This window comes from Aythya fuligula, chromosome 2, assembly GCF_009819795.1.
Source record: "Aythya fuligula isolate bAytFul2 chromosome 2, bAytFul2.pri, whole genome shotgun sequence".
In the NCBI taxonomy this organism is placed as follows: domain Eukaryota; kingdom Metazoa; phylum Chordata; class Aves; order Anseriformes; family Anatidae; genus Aythya; species Aythya fuligula.
Genome location: NC_045560.1, coordinates 8,695,448 through 8,705,933, shown reverse-complemented (window position 1 = coordinate 8,705,933; position 10,486 = coordinate 8,695,448). Strand labels below are relative to the sequence as shown.

The 10,486-nt window shown below is 46.9% G+C and overlaps 1 protein-coding gene across 1 annotated transcript; it reads right to left on the bottom strand.

Moving 5' to 3' along the window:
- Positions 1 to 711: 711 nt before the first annotated feature.
- Positions 712 to 9,127, bottom strand: INSIG1 (insulin induced gene 1). The gene is made up of 6 exons (XM_032181801.1): positions 9,055 to 9,127; positions 7,956 to 8,324; positions 6,051 to 6,175; positions 5,359 to 5,525; positions 4,794 to 4,893; positions 712 to 2,982 (listed from the first exon to the last, which is right to left on the bottom strand). Exons 2-6 carry the CDS (start codon positions 8,305 to 8,307, stop codon positions 2,953 to 2,955), a joined length of 774 nt encoding a protein of 257 aa, XP_032037692.1. The 5' UTR covers positions 8,308 to 8,324; positions 9,055 to 9,127; the 3' UTR covers positions 712 to 2,952.
- Between the last annotated feature and the right edge of the window lie 1,359 nt (positions 9,128 to 10,486).

The window sequence follows — 10,486 nt, the reverse complement described above, 5'->3', positions numbered from 1 at the left end:
CTGTGCAGCAGAGTTACGCTGAACAGAAGGCAGGCTGGCTATGCCAAAGCAGTTAGGAACCTCATCATGAAGGCTGCTCAAGCTAAGCCAACAGACTGCAGTGAAGTGGATGAAGATTGATCGCAAAACCATTCTACTGCTTCCCCTACAAACACGGAAGCCCCAAACAAGCACTTGGGTAAAGTAAAATCAAAATCTTTTTGTTTAAATTATCAAGATGTTATCTTTCCTAAATCAGATGGTGCAAGCCTCAGCAGCACTTAGCCTTACCAGCTGTGCTTACTCCTCCTTGCTGTGTGCCCTCTAAGATGCTTTGGCATCTAGTGATACCTCTCTGCAGACAACCAAGCTGCAAGACATAGCATGTTTACCCTGCACCCCTCTGTATTCTATTTCGGATTATGAACTTGAGTATCTTGGAAGACAATGGTAATAGCATTCTGTAGCCTAATTCACCTGGCAGTAACACACGCTTATGTCACTTGGCAAAATAGCAAGACTGTTTCTCTTAAACCCTGTAATTCATGCTGGAAAACCTTCTAAAAGTTCAATCTTATAAATTCTGTTTAGGATTATTATTTTCTTTTTTTTTTTTTTTTTTTTTAATACCACTGAGTATGCATGACTGACTGTTAGTTATGCAACCATAACAACTGTCCTTTTCAAGAAAGATTCCTGCATAATGTGAATACAGAGAACCCATGGCAAACGTGACTTGATCGTAGAACTTTAATAGTAAAAAAAGTGTAAAACCAAACACACCAATGAAAACTTATCAGTAAGAATGAGAATTTAAGTGTTCAAATTCAGCATAGTGCAAATTTTCTTCACTCCCCTCCCACCTCTTCCAAACTTAAATCACTTTGGTTCAGGTACCTCTAAGTATTGGCAAAAAATGAACTTTTGACTTACATTTTTTGGCTGCATTATTTTTTAACACATACAGATCTAGCTTCAGGCTTTACAAATAAGTCTTAAATACTTCTTTATCAATCAAATATATGTAGAAATCAGTCATCTTATGTCCAGTTTTATGAAGTTTTGGAAATAGTTTTAAGATGGTTGCAAAACTGTCTCTCCAGCAGGTAGCACACTTAAAGTATCTGAGCTGATCCAGTCCTGATCTGAAGACTTATGTGATTATATGTTTAGGTTTTAAGCATTTGAGAAAAGGATCTTACGCCAGTGAAATTACTCAATTCACACCAAAGCAAGATTAGAATTGGGGGCTGTTTTGTAATACCGTCTCTGTGCTAATCTCTTCCTCCAGAACAGAAGCACAAGCAGCAGTTAGAGCATTCCCGTAGAAGAGTGAAAACAGCCAGGATGCTGCTACCTTGCCTCAACATCTTTTTTTGACGGGTCAGTCTTTAACATATGCCTCTAATTACATCAGAAGCCATGTAAGAGTGGAAACAAACACACACAAAAAATGTAGAATACAAAAAGGCAAATGCATAAAAGTTTACAAGTACACCATAACCACAAAATTGGAGTATTTCTAAAAATCTGGGCTTGATGAAAGATACAACAAAACTAGCTTTACTATTACTAGTTAAATAAATTATTGCTCCATTTGACTCCATGCAGCATTGAAATGAACTCAGAACCTTCTTCTCTTTAATCTGTCATAAGAAATGATCGCTATGTAAGAGAATACAAGGCTCAGATTTTTACTGTACATTGCACTTCAATTTTAAGACCTAATACTTGCTATTTAGGTCTACTGTGGTCTAAGCTATCAAACGAATACATTGTGCTCACAGAACTATGTATTAAGAAACACCAAACGTTTAATGTAGTGACATAAGCACTTTTTTCTTTCTTTTTTTACACATGGCAATCACAGATTGCAAGTTCTATAGGGTTGCGAGAAAAACAAGTAGTGATCTCTTTCATAAACTGAATTAAGAAAACAAGCTGTTCAAAATTCTTCACATGCAGTTTAAGTCACATTTTAGGCTTGCTTCTGTTTCCAATGTTTTTAGTCAAAACCCTCACTCAAACAGATGCAAGATCAAAAACAGCTGTAAGGAGGAAACTGCAGATCTTCCGAGGAGTTGGGGCCACATCCTCACTAACCACAAGCACCTGCAATGCAGGTATCTTCAGTGACACCACACATTTAAGACACCTGAAGGCAGCTTTGGTGAGACACTGAAGCACATGCATACTTCTAAGCAGGAACACTTACAAACACTTTCCTACTGAATTGGGCCAGAACAAGATTTGCTCAAGCTAGAGTTTCTTGATAAAGTTCATGTTGGAACAAGATTGTCTCCAGCATTCACCTACTGTACTGAAGTAATTTAGAAGTTTCCCAGCCAGGTGACTTCAAGCCTTTTGTCCCTCAAACCCCCTCCACTGCTAAAGTCAAACTTAATGCAGCATTACTGGTAAGGGCATGATTCCTTCATAAGACTCCTAAAAGCGTTAGTGCAATGCCTTTAATCTGTTTTGATCACTCTTATTTTTAAATAACCCTATATATATTTTTTTTTAAAAGATTTGGATAAATACTATTCCTATTAAACCATACTTCATCATTGTTAAGCACCATCGATCTACTTCCTTTGGGCACTGATACAGGCGCTTGTAATTAAATTTCTGTTTCAAGGCTTTAAAATGTGGCAGCTGCTTCAATAACTTACACTGGAATCTAATACTTGGAAAACTGCCACTTAGCCTGAATGCTTGTATTCAACTTGGTGTTAAACTCTTTGAGAGAACAGCCATATGCAAATGCTTATGCAGTAAATCAGGGTAAGATTTCAAGATAAGCAGTTAATTTCACTTGGCTATTCTAAGAGTGGATTAATTTTTTTTCCACAAGTCATTTGTGCAGTGAGCCCATAGAGAGATTATTTTCTCTAAATAATCTTCATTTTAAAACAGGAACACATCTTCTCAATGTTGCTTTCACGCTGGCACCATGCTCTCTCCTCCAAGGATTTAGTCATTGTGTGGTTTCTCTGGAATACCCTATGGATTAAAAGAACAACAGAAAGTATATTTTAGTACCACGTAAGAAGTTACTATGTTATGCAATATTTCCAATAACGAAAGTTAGTTGACTATTTAGTCAAACTGACAGTGACCTAGCAGACACAGCTTCTTGTAAAATCCCAGCAAGGATGTACTCCTGAACTGTGGACAGAAGTGTCACCATAGTTTTGTGCTGCCTCAATTTGTTCATTTGATGAAAAGAATTGGGCTTGGTAGACAGATAAAGACTTTTACAGCCTTCCTATCTCAGGATATTTATTTGCAGGCAATGCACAGCACTCACTTAATGGACATTTGTTTCATTTTTAATGTTTCATTTTCGAGCTGACTTCAAGCAAAAGTTACTGGATTTTCCCTGCAAAGCCTAGTATCAGATAGACTTGCTCATTTCCTCCTAAGCTCCTTTTCTAGTGTGAAACCCTCGCACATCAATGTAAGAAGGCATTTAAACAACTTATTTAAAATAGAGCTTGTAGTAAGTTCTCCTTCATTCTCTTGAGAAAATACAGATGTCCAAGTATTGAACATGCTCAGTTCTGCAGCCCCCAAGCAGTAGCAAACAAATATTTGTGAGGTGGGTGTCCTTAAGATAACCCTAGTTTGCCAGATGCTGAGAATGATGGTTACAACTCAAGATAATGTATTGCTCTCCATCTAATCCAACTGATGAGTAATGAAGGAGCAGCTTTAGGTATCAACATGCAGCAAGAGCTGCAGCAGCACCTTCACCTTCTCTTCAGAAATCAAACTATGAAATGTTGGGTTTCATCAAGCTGAGAGGGAAAAAGTTACTGATATATTTTATTTAAAAAAATCTACCTTTCTCTGCCCCCATACACTTAGTCCTAAGGGAAAAAAAAGCACATGCAGATTGCATGTACTGCTGGGATTTGAAGTGGAAGTAATGAACTTATACTTTAAAGAACATCAGGGGAAAAAAAAATAAAAATGAAGTTAAGACATTGACTAAGGTCCTGGGAGATCTGGCTTGATACTAAGTTATATCAGGAAATAATTTTTTAGAAGAAAACTATTTAAACCAGGCAGACTTGCCAATGCCTTCCCCCCACCCCCCAGTCTTTTCTACTAGGGGTTACTGTTAATGTAGTGAAACTGAGAATCAGTACTACAGAAATTAATCAGTGGTGGTCAAGCAATGTGGCTTTTTCCCCCCAGCTTGGCTGGGAGCCGGTCCATCTGCTGTATCAAGTTCTGACCATCCACATCGGAAGCACATTAGTGTCTATGCCCTGGGTTAGAAAGGTTAGGCAGAAGGGACAGAAAGCCTGTTCGAGGCAAGACAGCTAGCTGCTGACTGGCCTTTTTGCTCATTTGTAGTTCAGTCCCTAAAAACAGCTTTTCCCTTTCCTAAGGAGCTTTGGAGACTTATTATTTCAGGAGCTCCTACGCCTATCAAGGCCCTTCCTTCAGAGAAAAGGGAAGACACCTCAACTACTTGAAGTAGAATAGCTGAATGCTTTCCAGGATAAAGGAGTTATGTAGGAAAAGTTAAATTGACTGGATCTGGTATACTGATATACTGATTCAAGTCTCATTTAGGCTCTTGCTGGAAAAAGTTTCACACAGAACATACTCAAACACTTGCTAAGACAATTCCCACTCCACTGGTAACACAGGTTGCATGTTTACATTTCAGCTCTTGGGAAGATAGGTATTAATCTCCTGATCTGTGAGTCATACCCTTAAAGGCATAGTTTGTTCTTGGAGTAACAAAGACAGAAGTTATTTGGACTGCTAAAAGGAAATGCTAATTATACAGTAGTTACCATAGCCAGCTGGCGTCCTATGTTTCCTACAGTCACACCTCCTGAGAAAAATATACACGGAAGCCAAGAACGGATGTAAAGAAAATCTGGGGATGTATACCTAATAAACAAAAGGAAATAAATCAGAGACAAGGTATTATCATGTTATCATCACTTTATGTACTGTTAACAAGATGCTCTAGGTTTTTCACCAGACCCAACCAACACAGAAACATAGGAGCAAAAATAGGCGGACCAAATTAAGTCTCTTAACTTATAAGCTTTAACTAGCCAATGTCCTTGCTAGCAAGGTTTAGGAATTCTCCTCCCCTGAGCTCCAGTTGGTGATACACCAAGTCAGGAGAAGGTTGGTTTGTTGGGGTATACGGTGAGATGACAACAGCTCAGTCTGCCCCCCTCCCCTCCATGCCGTCATTTAGAACAGCACGACAATTAGCTGCCTTAGACATATAAGATGCCTTACAAGGACACACCAAATATGTTAATAAGTAGTTTGCAATACCTTTGCACCCCCTGCTTTAATTAAGACAAGAGAGTTGAAATAGCATTTAAAAGCGTAACTTACTGATAAACACCATTATATACAAGGAACTGGGTTATCAGAGTTGCTACAAAGGCTATCGTAATTCCAAGTCCGAGACCACTTCTTGAACGATCAAATGTCCACCAGAGACCCAGCGATAAGGCTGCTAGAGTCAGGGACAGCTGGACATTGTTTGCAAAGTCTAATTTCTGGAAAAAAAGATGTTAAGGACAATCCTTTCAAATCTTCACACATCCTACTCAAACTGAAAGCAAGCATGATTTCGTATTTCTAGTGACAAAATGGTAGGGATCTGCCTTTCAGACCTGCTGAACAATTACAGCTCTTGCTGACTTGAAGTTTTCTGCCCAAGCCATCACCATTCAACGCAAACAATGCTCTTACTGAAGAGTTTAGTGGATCTCATTAGTTAGTTGTGTTAACTATTACATAGCAAACACATACAGGTTAAACCAACATGTTACCCTGTTACACTCAGCTACACCAGCCATACATCTGGCCCTTCTCCATCCCAGAACCCCATAACTACTTTTAAGTTAACTACGTCATCTGTTTTAAAGCAGATATTGCACTGTACTGCAGGTCTCAGAAGTCTGCCTCTGCCAATGGCATTATCATTACCTTTGTGATTCTCCCAGGCATGAGTGGAAGAGCCTGTTTCATGGCAATACACTAAGTACAGCAAGCAACAACATCAACCAGTTGAAGGATACAGCACTCGCATGATTAATGCCAACGAAAACTGCTATGCATCGCATGACGCTGGCCCATTCTCTTTTGAACTTGTGTGGTTCCCCCAGGTGGCTGTCAATGCAGGGGTACAGCAGGCCAACAACAGCTGCAAGAGAAGCAAGACCACTTATAGTAACCATTACATCACGATTATTTCATTAGTATTAAATATTAGTTTAGCAATTAAGTGCTTGATAAAACCTTCTAGTACTGATGTGCCTACCATGCTGCTGCAGGCCTGATGAAGAAAACGGTTGTTAGCATTCCCGCCCAACCTCCCCAAACTTTAGAAATGAAAAATAACCACCATACTTTTTCAAGCAACATTCTGTTTGGACCTTTATAGCAGACATACATCTGACTCCAAGCTCCTTTTTAACCCCCATGAGGAAGTATCATTTCCCAGCCTGAGTACATGCTTGCTTTGTACCAGTAAATAACAAAAAGCTTAATTATAGCGAGGAGTGGAGCATACCTTTATTGCTCATATGCAGGACAGCTCCTTTTACAAACCTGATTTATTGCTTGTGAATCAGGCCCTGAATTACTATTTGCTTGGACTAAAAAGTCCCTTGGCAGAGCTGATTTCCCTCCTTCTTCTGGACTGTAATGCAGCCTATGCTCCCATCCAAATTAAATGAATTTGGATATCAAATAGAAGGAGGGCAGAGCTTAAGGAAACAGCTGCCATCAGTCATGTGTCAGTGAAAAGTATCTACTCACACTGTTATTCAGGCAGAGCTTTGCTTGCATATCGCCTTCTCTCAGCCTTATGAGAAATGGTTGCAGAAGGGAAATTGTTTGTCTGTGCTCAGTTTCTGGGTACTTGTTTAATTCTTTTAAGGCTTGCAATTCCATGTATTATAACAAATGCTGATTAGACAGTGAGCTTTAACTGTTTGGGATGTTTGTTTTCTTCCCTACTTTATTTTTTTTTTCCTCCTTAAACTCCTAAGAGAAGTCACTTCTATGTGAAGAGGGTTACAGGAGCTACTGCTGTAAGTCAATGGATCTGGTGCTGAAAGCCTCACTTCTTGGCGCCAGCTAGCAGGACTTTTACCTTAAGATAACAGCTACATGCCAGAGATTAATCCAAGCATAACTGGGCTATCAGAAGGCTGTAATGAGGCTATCTCGTAGCACTTAGCATGGAGCTTATCACTCACGTGAGTTCCATTAATCAGACCCTCTTGCTCAGCGCCACAAGCCAGCACCTCTGTTTTTAAAAACAGGCAGAAAAAGCGCTGTGAAAGCACTTTGAACACAAATCGCGCTCACAACGGCGTTGCTCCCCTTGACCCGACCTGCCAGCCCTCCAACCCCTAGGAGGGCATCATCACGGCGGGGTTTGGGTTTACCCGCAGTGCCAGCAGGCGGCCGGGCACAACAACGCCGCCGGCCCGCTCCGTGCCCGGCGCCCCGGGGCGGCTCCGCGCTGCCCGTCCCGGGGCCGCGGCTCCCCCTCCGCACGTGACTTCCTTGTTTTGGGCCCCGCCCCTGGCCTGTTCGCGCCCTCAGCCAATGGCGAGCGCCGCCCGCCACTCACCAGTTCGGCGGCGGCCAATGGCGGCCCGAGGGGGGCGGGGCCGAGCGGGAGCGCGCGCGCCGCTGTCGCCGCCGCGGGAACGCGCCGCGGGGCTGCACCGCGCCTGCTGCTGCTCGCTGCGCGCTCCGGGGTGTGTGTGGGGAAATAAACCCCAAAATACCCAAATCAAGGCGGTTTCGTGGTGTGGGGAGCGCCCGCGAGGTTGGGGCACAGTGAGCTGCGCTGCCTTCCTTCCCCATTGGTGTAAAGGAGGCGCACACCCCCCCAAAATAACCCCCAAACAGTTAAAATCCAGGTAAAAACACACAAAACGAGGTCAGCCCCGCTGCCCGCCGCTCACCTGCCGCCGTCCCGCAGCACGGGGGCACCCACCAGGCGGAGGAGAAGAGCGTGGCGATGACCTCCTCGGGGAACAGTGTGACGTTCCTCTGCACCTGCAGCAAGTTCAGCACCAGCGCCATGAAAGCGCCCACCACGAAGAGGACCACGCTCCGCTGCACCAGGTGCCGGCTCCAGTTCAGGGTGCTGCCCGCACCGCCGGGGCTCCGCGCCCCGTGTCCTGCTGACACCTGCGAGGGGCTTCCAGAGCTCAGCATCTCGCCCGCTTTGGTGGCCGCGTCGCCCGGCTGCGTTTTGTGCCTCCCCCTGGCAGCGCACGAACAGCTCCAGGTGCAGCTCTCCAGCCGGGGCATCGGCCTCACCGGCAGCTCTGCAACGTGAGCGGGAAAAACAACTGGTTATAGCAAGCCTGAGGGCGAGATATGAGGAGATGCAGCAGGAGGGGACCGGCAGGAGGATGAAAACCCCGACTCCAGTGGGCTGGGGGCTCCCGTTCCTGTCAGGATGGGAGCTGGGGGGGCTCCAGTTAGGGCTGGGGGGCTCCTGTCAGGACCCAGGATGAGGCCCGGCAGGCTCCCACTCCTGTCAGGGCACAGGGGGCTCCCATTCCTGTCAGGATCTGGCCCAGGGTGCTCCTATTGGGGCTGGGGGCTCCCCTTCCTGTCAGAGTCTAGTCTGGGTGCTCCCATCAGGACTGGGGGGCTCCCATTCCTGTCAGGATCAATCCGGGGGGGAGTAGGGAGGTCCCATTCTTGTCAGGGTTGAACCCAGGGGGCTCCCATTGGGGCTGTGGGCTCCTATTCCCGTCAGGACGGGGCCCGGAGGGGTCCTGTCAGGGCCGGGGGCTCCCATTCCCGTCAGGATCTGGCCGGGGGGGCTCCTATTGGGGCTGGGGGCTCCCATTCCTGTCAGAACCCGCATCTCCGAGCCTCCGACCCCCTCATTCCTGTCACAATCGACCCCAGAACCCCCTTATTCCTGTCACAATCGACCCCAGAACCCCCTTATTCCTGTCACAACCGGCCCCGGGACCCCCCAGTTCCTGTCAGAACCACCCCAGTTCCTGTCAGGCCCCGACCCACCGCCGCTCTCCGCCTCACCTCAGGCCCCCCGCCGCCGCTCAACCCGCGAGGGACGGGACGAATCCAGCACCCACCCCGCCGCCGTCCCGCTGCCGGCGCTGGGGTTTATAACCGCCGGCCGCCGCGGTCACGTCAGGCGCCGCCGACCTACCGGCGGCCGGGGGCAGCGCCGGGCCCCGCCGCAGCCGCCCCTCGCCCGCCCCCGCGGCGGAGGGGAGTGGCCAAAGGGGCCGAGGGGGCGTGGCTAAAAAGGGGGAGGGGGGCGTGTCCGCGGCGCGAGCTCGCCGAGCGCGGGAGTCGCGCGCTCAGCCCGGCGGCGTCGGGTGAGGCGGGCGCAGCCAATGGCGGGCGGGCGGCTGATATGACGTAGGGACACACCACCCGCCCCGCGCGCGCGCGCGGCCCCGCCGCTCCTCCCTCCGTCAGCGGCCCCGCCCCGCCCCGCCGCGGGAGCGCGCGCGTCAGGGGTTACCTCATGGCGGGGGGGTGGGGGGGTGGAAGTAGGGAGCGTTACTTCAGCGCCGAGGGGCGCAGTGAACGTGGAGTCACGGGATGGTTACAGAAGGGTAAAATAAAGGAAATGCAGAATGACAGAAATCACAGGGTTGTTACAGAATGATAAAATAAATGACATACAGAATCACAGAATCATTAAGGTCGGAAAAGCCCTCCAAGATCATCCGGTCCAGCCATCCCCTCTCACCAGTGTCACCACTAAGCCATGTCCCCAAGCACCACGTCCTTGATCAGCCCCAGGGACAGTGACACCACCACCTCCCTGGGCAACCCGTCCCAGTGGCTGACTGTTCTTGCTGAGACGAAATGTCTCCTCAGTTCCAGCCTGAACCTCCCCTGGCACAACTTGAGGCCATTCCCTCTGGTCCTGTCACCAGTTATCTGTGAGCAGAGGCTGACCCCCAGCTCCCCACCCCTTCCTTTCAGGCAGCTGTAGAGAGCAATGAGGTTTCCCAAGCCCCCTCTTCCTCATCCCAAACACCCCCAGCTCCCTCAGCTGCTCCTCACAGGACTTGTGCTCCAGGCCCTTCACCAACTTCATAGCCCTTGGTCCCAGTTCAACCCAGTTGTGTTTCATTGATGTGTTCAATGTAACAATTGTCAATAAATCATACGAAAAGAAGGACATCCTTTCTGTATGATAAAGTGAAAAATTCATCTAGTGTGTGGCTATCCCTTCTGATCTTCCATCTGTCCCAGCTGGCATTCAAAGCCCTATGATGGCAGAGCCTGCTGTGTAATGTGCCTTTGGAGTAGGTTCTGTACTGTCTTTGAGGTGGATGAATTCATAGTGCCACTGCTGGAAGTCACAGAGAAGACAAATATTATTATCTGAATACTGACTAGTGTGGGATCAGACCAGTTCTGCCTTGTAGTCCTTACTGCTGGGCTGCCGCATAGGTGGACTCTGTGCATGGCGCTGTACGTCTTCATG

Coding starts and splice junctions, on each gene's coding strand:
- INSIG1 (XM_032181801.1), bottom strand. CDS start 8,307: ATGCCCCGGCTGGAGAGCTGCACCTGGAGCTGTTCGTGCGCTGCCAGG. Junction 5,526..6,050: donor GCATTAATCATGCGAGTGCT/GTATCCTTCAAC, acceptor CTTTTTTTCCAG/AAATTAGACTTTGCAAACAA. Junction 2,983..4,793: donor TAGGACGCCAGCTGGCTATG/GTAACTACTGTA, acceptor TTTAATCCATAG/GGTATTCCAGAGAAACCACA.